Genomic DNA, 22980 nt, shown 5'->3' with positions numbered 1-22980 from the left:
GGATTGTGGAACTTAATCCATTCAGGTTTTTGAGTTGGTTTCACAAGTAGTAATATGAATGAATTTTACATCCCTTACAAAAACGTATTGAATCAATTGTCTAACATATCTAGCAAAAAAAAAACTATATGAAGGCATGTGAAACATGCCAATTATAACAAGTTTTAATTGCTACTTGGGTTATGTACCTAATTCTCGGTGTGCCTTTTACGGCTGTTTTTTACATACACTTTAAACTTTTCCACTGGAACTGATATTGTATTAGATTTCATTACGTCTTGTTATTTCTGTAACACATGTCTGAGACATTTTAAATAATTATATGTTTTTGATTTCGGGGGGTGCCAGTCATTTTAACCAACAGCAAAACAAAAATCTAGCGTGAAGTGAATGTTGCACCCAAAATTGTGGCTCAGTGAAAGCGGCTCCTAAATCGTGGTGGCACCTCGTGTCGATCGTGGTGACATCTGCAAGTGTTCGCCATGCTGATTGAGCAAGTTTTACACACAGTTCATATATAAGCCTGTATATCTGTTATCTGTGTTAAAACCATCTGAAAAACGTTATGGGGATCGGATGAAGAAAAAAACCATTCAGTTTGTGGCCGGTAAAATGTTTCAGTGTGGGATATTAAAGAAAATGTTTGTGAATGCTTCACAACTTTAGGGAGAAACTAAACTTGCTTCTAGTTAACGATTTGCTCATAGAAATTCTATGGAAATATAACCAGATGAACTTCCAACAATTGACAACTTTCACATACTATATAACTTCATTACCGGCTCTCGTAGAAATATGCCCTTACGACATAGCATCATCAGTTAATTTATTGTTAATTACTAGCTATCGAGCTATAAGATATGGTTGCAGAATAGAATATCTGAACTCTCACGAAGCAAGCTTTATTAGGACCAGAACACATTCTGGTTGATTTTTCCAAAAAAATTTGTTTTTTTCTTTATACTTGTTTTTATTATAATAGATTTGTATATAGAATTTTAACGGAAACTGTGATCCACCTATCGACGATCTGTTTTTCCCGTTCCTCGTTTGCCAGCAAACAAATGCTTTGGCATGAGGTCCGGTATGTGTCGATCTGCTTCTCCTTTGCGGGCCCACTTCGTCACCTTCTTTGCAATGTCGTGCTTTGCCATCACCTTGGCCTTCTTTTTGAGCTGTTGAATAACTCGCATTATAGTAGATCATAGAACAAGCCAGTATGGCCGGTTTACTTACCACTACACTCTTGATTCCTAACTCGTGACCTGGAGTTTTCCGCTTGATCGGCTGCCCGGTGGCTTTCACAATGGCCAGCGATTCACGATCCTTTTTGGGTGTTTTAGGTCCACCAATCGCAGGCACCAGACTTCGACGTATATCAATCTGGTTCTTGGTAAAGTTGGCACCATCAGTATCTGTCATATCCACTCCAAGATTTTCCATAGTTTTACGTAGATTGTCCACTTTACGGTCGCGTACCAGGGCTTGCTTATGACGAGGCATAACTGGACGGCCGCTCTTTTGTTGCATTTTACGTGAATCTTTAAGCAGAAAACGTTTGAGACGAATCTGCCGAGCCATTTCGCGAATCTCCAGTAACGTCTCGTCTAGATTCAGCGGCGGCGGATCGTAGAATCCTGATTCCAATCGAAGACCTTCATCGCGCTCAAGCTCTTCTAGTTTTTCGAATATATCCGGATCGATATAGTCGGCGATATTCACCCCATTGAGGAACTCCGGAATGACATCGTACCGCTCATCTTCAGCAATGTCCGTGTAGTTCTTCTTAAGATCAAGTGTGTATTCGTCACCCATTTCCTGTTCAATTTCCTTTTCCAGTTTTCGTTGGCGACGAGCGATCTTCTCTGCGTTCGCTGCACGAGCAGCCAGCACTGCGGCCGGTATGCAAGGAGGGCGTTCTTTGTTATCTCGTTTTTCCGGCATTGCAACGTGCAGACGATTCAGAACACCCTCGATCTTTTTAGCCTTCAATTTCTGATCTACCCGGTAGCCTAACAAACGTTCACAAGCTTCCGTTTTTACTTCCATCACACCTTTTTCTGCAACAGTTGACATTTGCATAATAGGAATTTCTTCAGCATCATCTGCCAGGTCCTCGATGACTTTCTTCTTGTCAGCATCCAACTCATCCAACGTTAAAATATCAGTTTTGTTCAAAACCAGTATCAATGGCTTATTCACGAATAATGGTTTGATACTTTCAAACAAATTTGCTTGTTCCTGAATCGAGTGTCCGCACTGCTCGGACACATCCATGAAGTATAATATGCAAGCCCTCAAGTGAGCCATGGCTGTGATTGCCTGCATTTCAATTACGTTACGCTCCTCTAACGGATGGTCCAAAATTCCAGGCGTGTCAATTACCTGCCATCTCAAATATTTATAATCAGTGTGGCCGACGTACAAACTTTTGGTTGTAAAAGCGTACGGCTGCACTTCCACATCAGCTCGTGTGATTTTGTTGATGAAACTGGATTTACCTACATTAGGAAAACCGCAAATAATGATGGTACGAGTGTACGGATCAATAGATGGCAAACGAGACAAATGCTGACGGACCTGTTCCAGGTATGTCAAATTAGAAGCCTGTCGTTTCATTATAGTAGCCATCCGACCGAGGGCGGCCTTCTTCAGTTGCTTGCAACGGTACAAGGAATCTCCAAACTTCAGTAACCGAACGTAATCTTTTGCCACACTGAAACGGAAATAAACATCGTATTACTTTGCCGACGCACTTGGAATACTCGAAAATACTCACGTATCAATCAAATGTCTGGCAGTATTCAACTGTCCCAAAGCAAGCTTGTAATGATCTTTGTCGTACAAAACATTCATCAAATCAGCGTAAAAGGGATGGACATCATCCAGTTTAGGAAAGTCCTGGATTATCTGGGACAACCGATCATGAAAGTTTTGTTGAGTGTACTTTACTTTCCGCATGTAGAAAGCTCTGATCCGGCTTATTTTATAATGCTTGTGGACAACAGTGGGAGTCTTTCTTTGTGTTTTCGAAAGCATAATATCGATGAATGCCTAAAGTAAAAAAAAATGTTTACAGGTTATATCTAAACCGTACAACAGAGCGATTCATTTATAACACAATATAGCATAATTTTATCACATACCTTTGCCGGAGGCACCACCATAATTTTCTTGAAGTTATACAAACTCATTTTGAGTCCTTAATAGTGTAGTTCCACCCAAAATAAAGAAAATTAAACGAACTACAATTACGCACTGACTCGACACGAGGCGAGAGTGCTGTGAAAAGAACGAATTTGACGTTCGACAAAACAACAACAATGTGGTTTTCGATTTTGACAGCAACGTCAGTTGGCACCAGAGATGCCATTTATACAGATTTATGTGTATTATACAGATTTTTTCATGCTCATACAGATTTAATTCGGAGAAACAGATTTTATACAGATTTCCTCAATTTAATACAGATTTATACAGATCTCACAAAAAGTAAGCAAGAAAAAGTTTAACTTTTCTGTCTGAGCTATCTTTTAGTATTTGATTCCAGTGACGATATAAAAGTCTATCAATCAACGGACAAATCACAAATTAATATGAAAATTTGTGAAATCCATTTATATTATAATTTGATAACAATTTGAACTGATATTCATTTTTTTTCAATGACTGAGAGGAATCATACATTGGAGAAGCCAAATGAATGAAAAACTTACAGAAAAGATGATTTATTGGAAAAAGATATGTTCAGAGACAGTACTTTATTCAAGGAAGAAATGGCATCATGAAACTTTACTGTCAAACTGAGAGTTTTATGAACCGACTTGACGTGCCATATTGGACGTTGAAATTCCATTTCAAATTATAAAGTCACCAATTTCAAACAAGATAAATATATTAAATTACAATTCAATTGTTGTGGATAAAAAAAAGTATGAAACTTCGTCGTTGAATATTCTTGTGAGCGCCGCAATGAATGATTGAATCTACAATCCTACTACCACAATCTATTGGAATAACATCTTTTAGCATCATTTTGTTGTAAGAATTTCATTTTATTAGTGAATACAGATTAGTACAGATTTTTTATACAAAGAGTACAGATTTTCTTCGAAAATATCTGGCATCTCTGGTTGGCACCATGACGTGCAATAAAAGGTGTACACACTAAACGAAACCTATCCTTGTTGAAGAGGAGTTATGGACTTCCGGTGAAACTCTCAACGGGTGAGCACGTTGCATCGTGTTAGTCCGGGGAAAAATCGAGTATTTCGCAAGAAAGAAAGGATTTTCAGCCGTACTTTGACGATTCGACGCAGCCACACAGCGAGATTTTCGCTTGTAGTCAAGTGAAAAGAAAGTCCACTGGACTATAAACGAAAATTAACTGGCAATATAGCCTAAGTTGCTGTGCCATCAATTCGGCGTCATCTCAAATGAGTTGACGTCAACCAGAAAGGAAGAAGAAGAAGAAGAAGAAGAGGAGTTATACCCAATTTACGGACCTAAATGAAAATCGTTTGTGTGTCGAAATAATAATGAATAGACAGATGTGCATTTGATATAAAGCATTCGCCAAAAAGACTACCAATTTCCGTTAGTACATTTACATACAAAAACAGACAGTTGATTCTCAGTGTCCGTACAAGCAAGTGATCGTTTTTCGTTTGTTTCTCTCCTTATTTATTGATTACTACAACTAGCAAATCAATGATGTATTAGGCTCTTTGACAGCTCACTTACAACCACAAATGCAAATGAGATTAGTTTGTTTTCATCAGGAAACGCATGCATTAAACATGGTTCAGACGATCAATCAACTTCCGTCGACGTCCAGATTATTTTTATAATTTTTTTTAGCCGAATATTGCTCACGTATCCGACGTTAAAATGTTCCGTGAACTTGACGTAGTGTCCTTTCATATGAATTGCTTACAATTAATGTTGTTGTTCCGTAATCGTTCCATGCAGGTGATAGTCACTTGATGCTGCGTGTGAATCGCTTTTACATATTGTTTTGTTTTCATCAGGAAACGTGTTGGCCACCCATTTTTCAGTAGGGCCGCCGTTCATTTTTCACCGGGCATAGAAATCTCAATAGAGGCAGAATACAAGAAGTTAATTTATAGTAGAAGTGCAATGTTGTATTCAGATAGCCATTGAGTGATTTGACGTCTCTGTTACGCACACTAATCTTACATTGACGAAAAAACTTTTATGAATTTCATAGTTATACACTGCGGAAAATGCGCATAGAGTTTGATTAGCTTAGAACTGAAACAAGCAAAAATCGGTTCTATGACGTATCGAAGATTTCCTGTAACAGTTTTATGATTATCTCAACTGTTCTTTATGCATTGTACAATTTTTCGTTTCAAATATTCCGTTATGAATTGGCTCTAAGAAACTTGACAAAATTTCCTGTGTACCTTTGGCACACTCCCACTAGTATTAACCACACATTAGCACATTCTCGATTGGATTGGACAATAGGTAATTTGGGCATATTCAGAAGTGTTGTAGTACTCGAGGCATATTTTATATCAGTTTTAAAATTTAAATATGGAAATTATAACAATGAAAACTGCCATTGCTGTAAAAAAAATATAAAAAAAATAAGCCGGCAGCGAATAGGGCTATTGTAGTCATGTCATTAGTAAAGTCACCATGTTTTTCTACCGGTTTTTCGACTTTCAATCAACGATATAAATGTGATAAAATTGAATACAATAACTTTGCTTCGGCTTTAAGAAATAATAACACAGAAAATGTACTTCGAAAAATTTTCAATGTGGCTTTTATAGCGATGCAAAAAACTGTAGTCATAATAAGTGTTTTGATAACAAATGGATTTATTTCAAAATTGAAATACGAAATCGGTATAGAATATTCATTACGACCTAAGTGCGAATGACAGATTCTCTTTGTTTATTTTCTATTTTGATTATTACGTTACTTGTACCAATCCTTTTCTCTATTTACAGAGAACAATAATTGAAACTATAATATTATAATCTGCACTGAAAAAATATCGAAAAATACAGGACTATTTCGTAATAATTGAAAAAGAAAGTAAACAATGAGAACATGTCATTTTCGGTCCGTCCTAGGACCATAGACTAACAGACATGACACTAAGAGTAAATTCTTTTAAAAAAGAATTTTCGCCGGGCGCTGGTTTCACCTAGAATGACTATAACCAGAGTGACGACAACTGTTCATTTGGAATGACAGCTTTGTTCCAAACGAGCAAACGACCTGCCAAATACAATGGAAAGCTAACGAAACTGCCAACATTGCTGAGTAAATGTTTTGGTTTGTTGCCAACATTACCGATGAGACGTCGTCAATCTGGTTATAGGTACTCTAGTTTCACCTATATTGAACTGCGCGAACTATTTACTATCGGTACACCCCTTGTGTATTTTAAAAGTTTTTATACTAGTTAGTTCCCTCCCGTTTGTCAACACAGATCAGCTGCCAGATGCAGGGATGCCATATTTCACCTTGCTTTGTTCATTAGAAAATTAATGGGATTACGTCTAAAATATATTTAACTTTTTAGCGATGTTTGAGGCAACAATTTATTTTTCTCAACGTTGTTCAGAAAAATCCCTTCTCAGGTAGGTGAAACCGATCATTGGTTTGTTTGTTTGCATCGCTGTTATCAGAGATGACAGGTAAAAATTTCGAATGTCTTCAGACAGGGTTGCAAAAGTCTGTAAATCCGAAAAAATGTCCGCGGGAATCATTTCTCTATAAAGTATGAAATACAAAACTGGTTTGAGAGCAAAACAATAGAGGACCTGACATCTCTGGCTGTAAAATTTAATCCTTTTAGTTAGTTTTTCGCACGGAATATTTAAAAAGTTCATTATAGGATCCCATGTAAAATGAACTTATAGTCATCTAGGCTATTTTTTTATTGTGTCGGTAATTTTTACCCGAAATTAAGTGACGGCAGACCAGAAACAAGTAAATATCGTAACAAAACATGAGTTCGATTTTGTGTTGCGTTTGAGGATGAGAAGTAGGAACCATTATCTATTTAGTTTTTACAATATGTATTGATTCTCTGTCCCCTGTATGAGATTCGCATGGATGTATAGGGTAACAAAGGTATTTTGGCCCACTTTAGGTTTGATTTTCATTTGGCCTACTTTGTAAAAATATCCACCAAATGTTGTTATGTCTTTGAAAAACCCTTTCGCAGTAGGTAATTTAAAGTGATTAGCTTCAAATTGATGCAACATGGGTTACTTAATATCGATTAAATCCATAAGGCTTGTTCGGTGGGCCAAAATATATGAAGTGTTACCTCTGTCACCCTACAAATCAGTGCATTACAGAAAATTCTGTATGAATGGCAACTTTTTTGGTAGAAAAAAATAAATGCAGTCTAGATGACAGACTGGATGTTGTCGATACGGTAACGTGGCGCCATCGTAACATATGCGTGTGCTGTCCCAACTGAAGGAATATTCGAAATGACCGTTAAACTGATTAAAGAATCCAATTTAAGGTAGCGCTTCGCCGTGGTCAGGTCGAAGCAAGACAACTCACTGCTTCCTCTTGCTTTGTCGCCGAAATTTCACCCTAAATTTCAAATTTCTAAAATACTAACCAGATATCAGTTGGAAAGCTTTTCTTTCGCGAGATTTCGTGCGAGTTTTGTTAAAATTTGGTTTTCTTTTTTCCTTTTCTCGCTATAAACAACTCGCATATGTAGGGATGTGCTACGTTTTCAACAAAGCGTCAAAGCTAGTAGCGATGAAAATCATTACTGATTTCTGGTTCTACTGAAACATGAATAGAAATTATTTTACAAAGTAGTAACACTTACTTACATTTTCTATTCATCTATATTCAACGTTTACGCAGAGAAAACGGACAACGAAAACAAAAGAAATGTTGTTAGCGTCTTCCGCATGTAGCATTTTGCACACCCCAATGCATGCGTTGACATTGTGTGCGTGTGAAAGAATAAGGAAAAACTCATTTATTTTTATAACTCGCACGAAATCTTTCAATAAAAATGTTTATCAAGCACAATTTATATACGAATCGATAGAAAAATTAATTATCTAGAATCGTATTTTCTTGGAATTTCCGTTTACTTCCCCGTTTTCTCACAATTTTGGGTAAAGTGCGTGAAACCCCGGGATAGGCAGCGAACTCCCGTGACCACAGCGAAGCGCTACCTTAAGTGTCCTGTCTGTTAGTCTGTGTTCATACTACGCAAAACAATGGACTAATTTTTATGTATGAGGCGAAGCCTCCCTATGCCGAACTAATCAAAACTGCTACTAAATAAAATTCGAGGTGTTTGAGTTATTATCGTTCAAAATTATTACAGAAAAAGACTGTGCGGCTTTTTTTGAAACTCTTAATTGACACCCGGCCCCGTATAGTGAAGAGTGAGGCATTTTTAATGCTAAAAAAAGTCGGTGCCCAAGAGCTCGGATCGGTTGGGTCAGCCTAGAGCGAGTAGAACTTAACGCACACGAATGCAGTGTGTACGGATATATTTGTAGGGGAAGATGTTCGGTTGCCGGCAATATTAGGTTGCCGGCACCCCACCGTAAATTTTGACAGAAAGTAGATAGCGTCACTCCGACAAATATCATGTGTTAGTAATAGCAGCACGTTCTTTTTGTGCCGAATACCAAAGCAAACAGACGCTTGTACTTTTTGCTGCGCCTAAATCAAATTTTAGTTGCGTGAAGATCAACATAAAAGTTTTTTATGACTTATAGTATCATAAATTGAAAAGCATCATTCGGAAAGGTGTTTTTTGTAATTTTCCAAATGTTTACCGATTTCTGTTACCAGTACCCCAAGGTGTTTTGTTACCGGTACCTAATTTTTTTCGACAAATCGCTCAAAAATTGTCAATAATATGCAGAGATGCCAAGTCTGCAAATTTGACTGTAAATTATCAAATTTCTTAGTTAACATGTAACCTTTTTTCGTCTAAAGACTTTTTACAGACTTTTGAAACTTCAATAGGTTGCAGACATTCGTCAGAAATTACAGACTTTTGAAAATTAGCGCGATCTTTTCGTTTTTGCTAGCAAAATTTATTGTATTACCTGGCATCTCGGGTGATATACAACACGAGGACAACTTGACGGCTTCAGAATATCTTTAATATAAATATGCACTTTGGTTCTCTGGTTCAGTTAGCCATGGCAACTCCAAACAAATCGTCAAAGTGAAGAAAGAAGAACTTTAATGCACTGATTAATGCCATTAAACGTTGCTTAGTGGATAAGAAACCAATAAATTCGTCTGCAGCAACGTATTCAATCAAGCGAAGCCGGTGGAAGACCGGCCTAATCAACACAAAAGGCGAGCCAACGCGAAGTCACCATCCGATAATGCAGAGTTTTATCCAAAACGCCTCCGGAAAGAATAAATTCCGTTTTTTTCTTTGAATAATGGCAATTTTTACTTACATTTTTCCATTTTTAGCGAAATTTTTTGGGGTGCCGGTAGTCAAACACCTTTTTTGAAATGGCCAAAATTTATCACTTTACTTTTAAATTTTTTTCAATCGAATGAATACACTTAGTTTCTTGTTCAGTTGTTAGCTAGGGACTTTAGCTTTCCATTGATGTATAGATGTCTGCATAATGTGCACTTAGTCAGAGCTTATAAGCTTAAAAGAAAAGGGTGCCGGTAACCGAACACTCTCCCTTACATAAAATAGAAATGTGTGAACCGCAGTTAAGCTGGTTATAGGTCCAATCTTTTTGAATGCCGTACATTCCTTTGTTCGCGGATTAGGGCGAATACAGAAAAAATGCAAAAAGCTTTTAAACAAACAGAAAAACATTTCCTGAGTTGGTGTTTCATTAGTTCGATAGTCCCACGTCAAAAGGGCCTAACTGGAAATGAGAGCCTAAATTCGTTTACTTTCTCTTTTGATTATTACCGAGCCATTACTGAAATTTCATGAAAGTTTTCAATATAAATGGAGTGGTTATGGGTTTAATTTAAAGGATCTGCTTACAGTAAAGCGTCAAATATAAAATCAATCTGGTAAATCCTGAAAGAAAAAGTAAACCCAGAGAAACTCTCATTTACACTTAGGTCCTTTTGTAGTGGAACTATCGAATTGTGTTCCTTGTTTGCAACATTTTCCCGCTAAAAATCACATCAGCTGATGCCCATCTAACTTCCCCAACACGTATACACTTGGACCATAGACTTTGACTATGCAATCACTGTGGAACCCGACTTTTGAACGCAGGCCAAATTGCCGAGTATCATATACCATTCGACTCAGTTCGTCGAGTACGCAAAATATATGAGTGTGTTTAAAACAGAAATGTGCACTCGATTTTCTCGGATATGGCTTGACTGATTTTTACAAACTTAGACTCAAATGGAAGGTTTTATAGTCACATTGCCGCGAAACTGAATTACCGGTAGTGACACCTGCCAATGAAAAATGGACCCAAGAAAAGGAGGTTCTTCCGAAAGTTGTCATATCGGCCAGTGGCGTATCCAGGAAATTTGGCACCAACATCGTTGGTTTAGTGAAAAAACTGAACTCCATCTCCGGAAAGATAACGAGCGCAAAAAAAAGGTCCTAAAGATTGGTCTGCCGCCCCCCTAAAACCGTTGCACCCTTCGCCCACCCTACCGATTTGACAGTTCTTGCTGAAAGCATCATCTCTTAACAAGCAGCGCCTCTACATTCTAACATCAAAGTGCCAATTGACTTTGATTTGGATACGACTTCCGATTCCGGAATAGCAGCACCCAAATTTTTGTGGAAATATTCTGATCCCTGTGATATTATAGGTCAAAATCGGATTGTCACTGTTTTCTTGCAAAACTCACTTTTGATTTTTCCAAATGTTTATTAAATTCGTTCGTTTTGTAATGGTTCGTAGATACAAGCACATCTTCTATATTCAATTACAGTGCGATCCTAATTTTCTTAGTACAAGTGTTTCTGATCGTCATTGTCGTCATTGTTGTTTAATATTTACGACTAAACTGCTAATTGTTTTGTATTATTCTACTCTTTTCTCTGAACTGAGATACAAGAAAACATTTTTTTCTGTTCTAACGAGAATTGCTAGTTTACATAAGCACGATTTTGTCAATTTGCGATTGATTACATGTTTGTTAATTGTACATTTCCCTCCAAGCGAAAAAATGCTCAATCGTATCACAGTTACTAACCTACAAACGATTTTATATTTCGTATTTTATTCGTCGCTTAATCTAGTTTAAAATGTAGGTAGTTCATTCGAATCAGTTTAGGTTAGAGAGATAGAGTAAGAGACTTGAATAGATTTTAAAGAAACCCAACACCTGACTTAGTTTTGGACAGTGCTTGTGCAAAAGTAACAATTGATTCAGCTCGAAAGTAGAATGTATTGTAAAATATAGCTACATTAAACAGACAGAGGCTGAATATCATCCCGATGACATGCAATGAAGAAATACAATTAGGATTAGATTTCTTCAGTTCATGATTTGGATGGTTTTTGTGACATCTTCATATCCTCTGCGATATTAGCAGACAATCAAAGGAAGGAATTAAATAATACATTGTCTAGTAATATCTGAAGGTGAATTGAAATATCTAAGTTTCTGAAACACTGGTTATAGTTTCACTCCAAACTTGGAATATGCATAATACTCTCGTAGATGTCTTGCAGTTTGCTATGTACCAATTAAAAAGTGCTAGTTTAAAAAAAAAGTATCTATTTCCACTAGTTGGCACATTTACCCTATGAAATTTGTGATCGTTTCCTTATTCCAATTATCAATGAATGTTAGTGTTTAAAAAGGAAGAATCACAGTAGTCACGCTTTCTATTACTCAAATTTCAGCTCCTAAAAGATATATCCTATCACACCGCAAACACGCAAGCATTCTCACGCACACCGTCGCAGGTTTCGTTTGTTTAGCTGCTATGCGAAAAGGCAGTGTTGGTATACGGGCCGCTGTAGATCGAGCTGCCCGAGTTGGAAACGGTCTTGTTACTTCGCCTGGCAACGATGCACATCACCGCCAGGACAACGGCCAGCATTAGACAGAGACCGGCAATGGCTATGGCAACGGCAAAGCTTCGCTGGGACACACAGATAGCGTCATCCGGAGTCTAAAAAAAAAACGTTGATTAGTTGATGTGTTTTTTTAACATTTAGGCAAACAAACATACTTTCTCCTTGAACACCGAATCTGCATCATCATTGATCACCTCGGCATTCTCATTGACGTACAGTCCGGAGAAAACTTCAATGGTCGCGGGAAGTCCTTCATCGTCTGCCTGTCTCTTCGACCGTTGCATTTTATTGCCAGTGCAGTTTGGAGGCTGAAAAGAAATGTAAAGTCATGAACCTGTTAAGATGCCATCACTCGAATATGCTACCAACCTTGTGACAGTCCGGATCATCCAAAGCGCACAACCTCACGTTGCATTGGTAGTACACCGAGGTGGTGTAGGGAAACTTGTGCGCCGGAAAAGTGACCGTAGCCTTGGTCCGATCATCGGTGTATTCGAACGGTCCCAATATTTCGTTATCCAGTGGGCAGCCTTCGTCACTGACCAGTTTCTGTTCCCCCCAGCCCAGTCCATCGCGTACCAAACAATCGGTAACGTGCAGACCGTACAGATCCTGCTTGTCGATGTTGATCATTAGCGTAAGTGGATCTCCAATTTTCACGTTTTCAGCCAGTTTTTCACCGGAAAAGATCTTCATGTGGCACCCGGGCATCGGTTTGACGTCGATGTCTTCTTCCTGTGCCACCGGATCCTTGTCCAACGATCGACCATGATCGCGTCGGTCTACGCCACCCTCGGCACTGGTTAGTGCCATCGGTCGATTGTCATCGTATGGTTTCGAAGGTTTCATGGCTGCCTCACGACTCTTGTACCGACAACGCACATGATAGCCACGCCCCAAATCCGTAACCAGCTTCAAATGGGGCTGCAGAACAATCGTGTTGAAAAATTCGATTCCACCGTCATCCTGTAATGAGACGATAAGTGAAAGATTGGTATCAGTTTGGCAGCAATGTTTCCGGGGTGAGACGTGTTAGCTTAAAGTATTGAAATTGGATCATTTCCTCGAATCGAAATCGCAAACGAGTTGAATATCTTATAATGACTGGACCTTCCCAAAACGAACTATAATGAAACCAGTTTACCGAAGAGAGAGAAAAAACACACCCGAGAGGTGTGTACTTGAGAATTAAGAACGAAAGAAACCGTTTAAGAGTGATTGATGAATTAGCATAAAAAAAGAATTATTTCATCGGAACAGATGGGCGGATTTGTGGCCGTTAGATAAATAATTTTCACCTCGTGCTTTTGATATTCGAAACGATTTATCATTTGTGCTGAATCAAAAAACGACTTCGTGGGCGTTTTCTGCTGTTTTTGCTTCACCAAAAATGAATGATGTGAGTTATGAATGCCAATTTGTAACTAGCACAGTTAAATTGTTTATACTCATAATACTATGATCTAATGTTTTACAAATTTGTTTAGTAAAGACTATCTTAACCTTAATAGACAAACTGTAATATCTATACTGCCCTCGCACAATGTTTAATGCTCAACCCACAATCGATGAATAATTGATAAATTAAAACTGATATCATTTTATTATAGACTATACAATGAGGCGTGAGAAATGGTAATCGCGACCCATGAACTGAGATTGTTGTACCTCGGCAGCTTTTCAGTTGCGTTTCATTCTAAACTGTCTAGTTTTATCTTAACGTACCGAGCTAATTTTGATTACTATTAGATACCAAAATTGTTAATTAGGCAGAGGCACCAGTCTACTGAGAGTAATGTTGATTTTGTATTCTATCCATCGGATAAGAAAAGTAATGTAACAAAGTGTCTTTGCTTGACAATCTGGATTTATAGAATGTTTGCAACGTTATGAAATGAATTCCAAGAGATAGACAATCACTGGCGGTTCTTGCAGATGGGCTACACTAATGATCTATCTATATGACCGAAGCTAATTTGGTAAGATTTTTAAGCAAACGACTTTGTAGAGGTTGATCAAGTTAATGTTTGGTTTGTCGATTGTGTCAATTATTCGGTTACATCTCTGTAATCGGAAATAGCCACTATAATCCATCACATTGTATCACATCACATTAATTGTTAATCCTAGACCATTCAAACATTGGGTAAGCACTCTTTTCTATGAGGAGAGGAGCTTTCCCTGCTGCGAGGGTTGAGGGACACTTTGTTCGAGACTCGTCTCGTCATTCATTGACGCATCGGTGGTTTTGTTGTTGATTTCCGTCTTCTTTTCGTTTTCCTTAATGTTCGCAGTCTTGAGCTCGTTGCTAGTTGCTGTAGATGCGCCTTGTTGTACATTGGTTGCAGTTGCTGGTTGGTTTGATGATGAAACAGGAGTATTGCGCTCACTAGTTTCCATTGTTTAACGGTTGACCTTGTCTTTGGTTGAAGATGTCCTTTTCGCAGTTTCGGTGCAAGGTTTACCGTAGTGCGCAGGTTGTTCACAAAACTGGCATGTAACCAGCTGATTTTCATAGGTAATCAGCGTTTTACACGGATGTGTCCCACCTTGACCACGAATGATGTAAGATGGAATTGCCTTACGTAGTTGCATGCGTACCACTCGCACGCCATTCCGGATGCCGGGGAAAAAATTCCGCCATACTTCCCTTTCGATGGAAAGGATTTCACCATACTGCGACATGTTATCCCGAACGAACTTATCGCTGGCCTGCGGAGGAAGGTCATGTACGCGTACTTCTATGGGATTGTCCACCATGTGCACAGGTATTTTGTATTTGATGTTATCACACTCAACGCTGTGCCCCTTATTGATAACCGAAGCGAATGCAATTGCATCTCTTTCACTTTTTAACATAATGTACACACAGTTAGAAGCCTTGTTGAATTGAATCTCACTTACATTATTAGCGTCTAGATGCATTCGTTCTTTAAGTAAGATTTCAATTTCATTTGCTGCTGGTCTAACTTTGAAAGGCTTGAAATCTATACAAATTGAATTTGGTCTTGTAGGCCAAGATTCAGGCTTTGTTAAATCGTGTTTGACCATTCCGTACACTCTATTGTTTACTGTACTGTATTGCCTTTGTTTCTGTTGTTTCGACCGTAAATCATTTTCGACCGTAAATGATTTTCGACTGTGTCGTGTGAGATGCGAACACGAACTGAGTGCTAAATTTGATCACAGGGGATCAACTAAAATGTGAACTTAACCGACCGTGCAGATCAAATACCAAGTTCTTTTCTAGCCGGAAGTCATCTGCGTTGTGCATCATAACATCGTTGTGTATCATAACAGTACCCGAGTAAAGTCTAACATCAAAATGAGAACAAATTGAAATCTGATTATTATAGAAACATCAGATTGAAAACCTAATATGATATCAACTCATCAAATTTTTTCAATTAATATCACATTATATTATCATTTTACTGTTTTAAGGCAAAAGTTTTGTGAAACTCAAAAAATGAAAATATTAAAATCAACAATTCAGTGAATCTATTGAAATTGAATAAATTTCGAATGACAACACAAACATACAAAGTTAAGTTTCAATGGAAGAATTTTCCTTCAATCCTATGTTGCCTTTTACAAAAATGCTTTGACATCCGAGATCCTGCAGTTGAGCACAACCATAACCACGAAGAAACGATTTTTTTCAACATTTTTTCAATTTTTACGCAAATAATGCTCCTTCTTTTTAATCAATAGAATATTGGCGTCAAACCTCATGCCTGGGAGGCATTAGATAAATTGTCGATCATCGGTACCACGTTTGTCTGAAGCAGGTCAATAGTGAATAGTGGCTTTGGCATTCCCATCTCGCTGATCGTCAGTCGTAGAAGGAGCTTATTTCAGAATTTGATATGAGAAATATATTTGACGTCATCGATTTCCTTCTAGATACGTTAAGTATCCGATCCTGTAACAATTTTTGCGTTCAGTTTTACAAAAATGTTTCGATATTTGTAATCATACGACGACGCGAAGTTCATTCCAAAGTTTTTAGACCATTATTTTCAGTGCATCCAGAAATCGGGGAACCTGAAGGGGGAAAAAATCTAGTCGCCAAACCCGTTCTGAAAATACCCATAACTCTATATCCAGCAGTATGGAAAAATTCATTGTTTACGAAGTTCGAACATCGAACATTGAATGTTTCAGATTTCAGATCGTAGAGCTAATTTTTAATAATACTTTAGTGGCTTAGAGGAGCCACCAAAAAATATATGTTTAATTTGTATATTCCTAAGTAGTCCACAAACTGTGTCGAAGACACTCTTCAAACAATTTTCATTCCAAGTTATAAATGCTTAGAACTTCATATACAGGGTCCGGCACTCGAAGTGTAACCAAATTCAGACCTTCGAGCCTGGCGTCAAGGTAAATGCGACATATTATCGGGAAAGTATTCTGGAGGTTGCTTTGAAGCCGTGGGCAGACAAATATTTCGGTGGCAGACCATGGACGTTTCAGCAGGACTCGGCACCGTCTCACAAAGCTCGAGTGAACCAAGAATGGCTGAAAAACAACGTTCCGAACTTCATCACGTCCACACAATGGCTCTCGAATTCACCAGATGCGAATCCAATGGATTATTCTCTTTGGGCCATTTTGGAGAGCAAAGTCCGAACTAAAAGATACACTAGTCTCGAGACGCTGAAAAAAGTTATTGTACGCGAGTGGGCCAAAATACACCTGCAAGTCACATTCGGGCAGCTTCCGATTCGTTTTTTGACCGTCTCAAGGCCATAGTCAAGGCAAAAGGTGGTCATATCGAGCAAAAGTGAATTGATTCTGAATTTTGTATTATTTTTACACATTTTGTACTTTGAATTAAGTAAAAGTAATTTTCCAAACTGAATTTATGGCCTTTTTAATTGGTTACACTTCGAGTGCCGGACCCTGTACACACTAACGCTAGATACTATGAGAAGTATTTTATCAATCATCTAATAGATCTTGGAACCGAGATTCTGGTTCTACCTGTGGTCAGAAGCGAGATAGTTGTTCATTGTCCCAATTAGTCGAATAAACAAATAATCTGGGATACTTTATTGCCGGATTCCTAATTACTAGAAATTAATAGTCCAGTTTGATTCAGTTTGATGTCACACAGCATTTTTTTGCTTTCGATTTTGATCTTTGACTTGTTAAAATGACCAAAACGATAGCAAACTAAGTAATCGATATATACGAACAGCACAACATCAAATTGAATTTTCTTTTTAATCTCACACTCTACTCGGGTAGTTCAAGTGGTAAAGCTATTTCTCCGGATTGGAGAAGGTGGCGGACGGATTTATAACTGTCTTTGATTTCATTATTTTCATTTCATCAGCCATAATTTCAGACCGTCTTTTCGTTGGGTAATGGAGAAAAGTTCAACATTAGGCGTGTTTTCTTGTGGCGTATGTGGACAACACAATGATTTTTTTTAAGAGCTCGCTCAAAAGTAACTTTTCTAGTCATTTCTAGTTCTGGTTTTACTTCTTGTATGAGAGACAAAAACGAAAACATTTTAAATCAAACAGTTTATTTGAGGTCAAACAGTTTATTTGCGACTCTCAAGCGACGACTTTCCACAGAGGAAATTGGGACAAAAAATAAGTTTTGGTGATGTGCATGATTGTGTTTATTGCATTTGGTAGAATTTGGTTCTATGATTGTTAGAAAAACTCCCAAGTCCTCTCAACCAGTAATAACTAAGCGATATCTAGATCTGGATTCTGGTCCTGAACACTGGATTAGAACATTGAATTATCGAACAAGGTTTCTGGATCAGAATACTGAATCTGAACCTGGATTCTTGAAAGAGTTTCTTTATGCGAATATGCGGGATAACGTAACTCTTGCATCTTCATCCTACGAGACAAAAGTTGGGATTTCACCCACCGTTGAAAATTCACATGTTGCTGGAAATTGTCAGTCATCAACTATCGCAGACGATTTGGCTAGAGCTGGTACCACGAATGAAAGATCGAGTTTTATCACTGTCAACTAGTTAGATAAAGCATAGGATTCATTCTAGGGCTGCATCCAAACATGCCAGCTACTGGCACAGTTTGTAAACTTGCCTTCAGACAACGGCATTTTTAGCAGATTCAAATCTCAAAATGTTACAATGTCTATTGCATTTTTTTAAGCACCATTGCAGGATTCTGGTCAGAGCTCTGACTGGGCATTGCAAACTCGAACATCACATGCACACCTAGAAAAAATCTTGTAAATTTACGTCTTCTGAGACTGACATATACCCACATTATCAGATCCGAATGAATTCCAAATCGGCGAAAAATTTTCATTCGGAATTCCATGTGGAAATCATGTGGAAGTCCGAATAAATTCCACCTCCAGTGCAACAACCGATTCCGAATGAATATCGCCTACAACCGGTTGATTCGGAAATCTGTCGGATTTGAGTGAGAAGATGCGGACTGAATTGTCAATTCGTTTTCTTCTTATTCTCTTCTGTTTTTTTTTGTTTTCGCGCTGATTTTCAGTTTATTTCTAAATAAAAAATTTATATAACTGATATATTTAAATTTAAATCTTCAAGTTTTTCGGATGTACAGAACTAATACATAACCAGTCCTTTTAAAATTCCAGCATAAATTGTTGAAATTCGCTGAAAATGAACCAAAATGTCCTACCTTGGTCAGCATCATCCATTCCTCTAGTTGGAGTATAATAAAATGGCGTAAGTCACCTAACTTTTACACTACACACTTAAAAAATGTTACATCTTTATAGATGCACATAAAAGGAGCGTCGCGATTTACTTACATTCACAATACAAAGCATTTAAAGATAAGTCATATCATTAACTTCATAGTTGTTTTAGCTGAAACTCACATCGATACAGACGCAAAATATATGTTTACATGTTAGTAGATGTAATATTGTGTCATCACCGAAGAAATTACGGCATACTTGAATTTACGTCAAGCGTAAATTTCATTTTTTCTAAGAGTGTAACACATTCGTAAAATGAACGAAAACTCAATGACATTTATACTGTCACTGTCAATCGAGTTGATCGAGCACTAAACTCAGGCGAAAATTCTAGCACTGAACCGATCGAGCACTGAAAAATCGAGTAGTCGAGTAAGAATTCATTACTCATTCCGTCATTTCGATAATGAGGGTATAAGCGTAAAATATGACTCAATTTTACAGTAACTCTAACTTATTTTTAATACATTCTGGCATGCTGAAACATGTAAATTTAAACGTTTGCTTGAAAGGCGGGGTATGATTGATGTAAATTTATACCATTCTCATAAAATTCAGTCGTTTAACGGATTACGTTCTTATGAATTGTGTCATATGTGGATTTGCGTCATCTGTAATTTTCATAATTTTTTACTGTGTGGTGCTCAGTATACCCAAACCTCAATTTACGAACACTTTTTTTTTGTTACTTCTTTTTACGTAACTCTTTTTACAAACCAAATCCCAAATAATGTAAGCTTTTCTTATAAACCTACTACGTAAAAAGAGGTTTTTGCATACAATGAAAAAAACTCCCGGCTGATTTATATTCCATGGAAACTACCACAGTATGGATATTTTTGGAACGGGTTTAAAAATATATTCCGGAAAATGATGTTTGAGGTAATTCGAAATCTAAGATGGCGAATTCCGGTTTATTGATATTTCTTAAAAACCCTTACAATATGAATATTTTCGGAACGGGTTTGATGAGTAGATTGCGGAAAACGATGTTTGAAGTGGTTCCCAAATTCAAGATGGCGACTTCCGGTCCATTTGTAATCCTTGAATGCTATTACAATATGATCGGATTTGATAGTAAGATACCGGAAAATGAAGTTTAGGCGCGTTTCAAAAATCAATATGAAGAATTTAGGTGTTTCGATATACCTTGAAGACCATTACGATATGATTATATGCCAATTGAAATGTAGATGTGTTTCAGGAAACGGTTTTCCCAACCGTGTTTTTTACTCTAGATGGAGTCCACCACTTCATCGATATTGTTTAAATGAATAATTTCGAAACAACCATAACAAATAGACGCCAAAAAAGCTTGTTCGAGTGCATTGCATTATAATTTTATATTGTTTTAGTCATATTGTAGGATTTCAATATTTCATTGAACAACTGAAAGTCTTAATCTAATATTTGAAGCAACCTCAAATTATTCTTAAAATATTGTTATTTTCAGTGTTACAAAAATCAGAATTTTATAGTTTACGTGAAAAATTCTAAAATAGTATTGTTACTCTCATCACGACATATTTGTTATCGCTTCCAAATTTCCAGTATCTATTCATCAAATCTGTGTCGAAAATGTCCATACTGTAAGGGTTTTTAAGGAATAGAAAAGAAAACGGAAGTCGCCATCTTGGAATTCAGAACCACTTCAAGCATCGTCTTCTGACATCTACTTATCAAACCCGTCCCGAAAATACCCATATTGTAAAGGTTTTTTTTTATGGAATATTAATAAACCGGAAGTCACCATCTTTAATTTTGAAACGACCTCAAACATCATTTTCTGGCACCCCATAATGGGTTTCAACATTCATTACACAAAACTTTTCTTACGAAGTAAATTCCAAATAACGTTATTTTTTTTACGAACCAAATCCCAAATAACGTAAATCTTTTTTACGAGCTACCTCCAGTGGAGGTTTCGGTGTATTATTTTTGTGATTTGTGTAAGTGCGATTGTGTACTTTATAGCATCTGATATGTAACTGTCCCGCGTTGACGCAATTACGTATCCGGGTTTTTACTTCTCCATACATGTTTGAATCTGTGTATGGTGAGCTAAAATTTAAAAAATTTAAGCAGATTTTTTGGCATTGCTTATAGGATGCCGATTTTACTTCTGTTCATATATATATATATATATATATATATATATATATATATATATATATATATATATATATATATATATATATATATATATATATATATATATATATATATATATATATATATATATATATATATATATATATATATATATATATATATATATATATATATATATATATATATATATATATATATATATATATATATATATATATATATATATGGCGAATCGTTCTGCATTCTTCCAGGAAAGCAGAATGGTGTCGCTTCTGTAAAATCTCTAAATCATTTCTGTGGTTGGATGTTTTATTAAATGAGCATTTTGGCACCGGCAGATCGTCCAGCATCCTTTCGTGGATGCAGAACGATTAATTTCTTTTTGTTTTGTGCTGTTTTCCCACCTCACCCATTTCACATTTCTCTTTAATGTTCCTTTTATCCTTCACTTCCAATCAGGAAAATGATAAGAAGCCAAATAACCAGGGGAACGTGGCACTAGAGCCAATTAGTTCTGATTCCTGATTCCCGAAGATAAAAAGACTTTCGGGCAACACAAGAGGTAGATCGAAATACGAATGTATTACTGATTGTTTATTCACGTTGCAATCAGCTGGTTTTTGATGATCCAATTTCAGTCTCATCAAAATGGTGACTGTGACGGAAGGAGACGGACTGTCTGATTCGAACATAATCCTTCTAATTGACTAACATTCCGTCATCAATCAACTCCTCTATTTAGTCGAACGAAAAAAAAAACATGTGATGTTTTATTGTGAATTAAAGGACCCCCTACTGCATGATTTGCTGAGCATCCATTTTTTTCCAAATAATTTACCTTGACCTATATTGTCATTCTAGTTGATTTTATCTTGCAGAACATGAATGATACAGGTTTTTTTCATCCATTGATCATAAATTTTCTATTCATCTCCCTTGCTCTTCTCGCCTGTAGCCTCGCGAAGATGCCATTATGTTCAATGAAATTGAGGTAACTGTAAATTGTGGTTGACAAGTACAACGGAGAAAGAAGCCAACTACAGGTCGAACAGAAAAATCATGATCATCGTTACCCCTATACGGATTGGTATCTAAATTAAATAGCGTTACCATTGCGCAATGTTGGTATGGATTAGGTGCCCATTCCAAGCGAAATCCTGAGAAGGTAGGGTACCTTCTAAGTTCGGTTAATTTCTAGTGGACAGATGGAAAGGGCACCCAAGCAGTATTCCTGTGTACATTCACTCCCATACTCGATGCTGGCGATATCGCGAGTGCGCAAAGGCCCACTTAGAAAACCTTTAATGCATTATGGTAATTGATTGGGTCGATCACTGGTTTCCCCGATCGTACCTGACGACTGGTGCCACCTTCCTTCCCTTCGAACGTGCTCAATTCCTTGTCAGCACCATTTCGGAATGGGCACACGGAGCAAACGAAGAGGTGAAAACCAAAAGCAAAGACTAAATAAAAAGCCTAGTTTTGATCGTTCGGTTCGCTTACTCTTGGGTCATGACGTTGTGTTGGTGGTATAAATTGGGTCGTTCAGAGGGCTTTGGTAGAAGAAGAAAATAAAAAACGATCATAACTGCATCTTTCACTGACTTGTCTTGTTAACAACTATTCTCAGTAAAGTTCATGAATGCATTTTTATGGTCATCGGGTAAGTCATAGTCTAACTAAACAAATTTATAACTCAACAATTGATATTTTTTATCATTTCCATTCATAATGAATTCCATCAGTGCTAACATTTGAATTAAGTGATCAATTGTTCGAACAGCTACGGCCTCAAGAACTGAAGTTGTTATCGTTTCCATTCAACACTTCACAGATTAAATAACCAGAAAATCGTCAGGCGATATGCCAAGTACTTTCCAAAACAGTTAAGTGCTAATCGGAGACGCTGCATTGCTGCATTCATTCCCTAGGGAATTTTGGATAATGAATATCACAAAAGTGGAACACCTCATGCCCGGAACATCTACTGCCCGTCGGCTCGGTGGCTGCATGGACCCAACCGGCTTGTGCCGACACACACCATTAGGTTGTAGACCGGGGTTCCGTGTTGACACACAATACGGAATTCGTGTGATCT

At 37.3% G+C, this 22980-nt stretch overlaps 2 protein-coding genes and 1 long non-coding RNA gene across 8 annotated transcripts in view; 1 reads left to right on the top strand and 2 right to left on the bottom strand.

Moving 5' to 3' along the window:
- Positions 1–22787, top strand: part of LOC131438178 (uncharacterized) — a 37104-nt gene extending 14317 nt beyond the window's left edge. Inside the window, exons 3-4 of the long non-coding RNA XR_009230888.1 lie at positions 18645–18735; positions 22717–22787. This is a non-coding gene — a long non-coding RNA (uncharacterized LOC131438178). The remainder of the gene's footprint in view (positions 1–18644; positions 18736–22716) is intronic.
- LOC131438174 (nucleolar GTP-binding protein 1) lies at positions 946–3283 on the bottom strand. Its single transcript, XM_058608007.1, has 4 exons — positions 3147–3283; positions 2780–3054; positions 1237–2716; positions 946–1175 (listed from the first exon to the last, which is right to left on the bottom strand). Exons 1-4 carry the CDS (start codon positions 3192–3194, stop codon positions 1020–1022), a joined length of 1959 nt encoding a protein of 652 aa, XP_058463990.1. The 5' UTR covers positions 3195–3283; the 3' UTR covers positions 946–1019.
- Positions 10852–22980, bottom strand: part of LOC131438175 (uncharacterized) — a 140271-nt gene continuing 128142 nt past the window's right edge. For all 6 annotated transcript variants that reach the window (XM_058608009.1, XM_058608013.1, XM_058608008.1 and 3 more), the window contains exons 6-8: positions 12402–12998; positions 12188–12340; positions 10852–12127 (exon numbers count right to left, since the gene is read on the bottom strand). In XM_058608009.1, coding sequence (XP_058463992.1) covers positions 11930–12127; positions 12188–12340; positions 12402–12998 — 948 coding nt within the window. In that variant the 3' untranslated portion in view covers positions 10852–11929. The remainder of the gene's footprint in view (positions 12128–12187; positions 12341–12401; positions 12999–22980) is intronic.

Source organism: Malaya genurostris, chromosome 3 (genome assembly GCF_030247185.1).
Source record: "Malaya genurostris strain Urasoe2022 chromosome 3, Malgen_1.1, whole genome shotgun sequence".
Classification (NCBI taxonomy): Eukaryota; Metazoa; Arthropoda; class Insecta; order Diptera; family Culicidae; genus Malaya; species Malaya genurostris.
Note: the sequence above shows the minus strand (reverse complement) of the source record. Positions and strands in the feature narration are given on the sequence as shown.

Excerpts from the sequence above, each read along its gene's own strand:
- LOC131438174 (XM_058608007.1), bottom strand. The coding sequence starts at position 3,194 with ATGAGTTTGTATAACTTCAAGAAAATTATGGTGGTGCCTCCGGCAAAG. Across the intron at positions 3,055-3,146 it reads TGGTGGTGCCTCCGGCAAAG|GCATTCATCGATATTATGCT; the intron begins GTATGTGATAAA and ends TTTTTACTTTAG. Across the intron at positions 2,717-2,779 it reads GCCAGACATTTGATTGATAC|TGTGGCAAAAGATTACGTTC; the intron begins GTGAGTATTTTC and ends TTTCCGTTTCAG.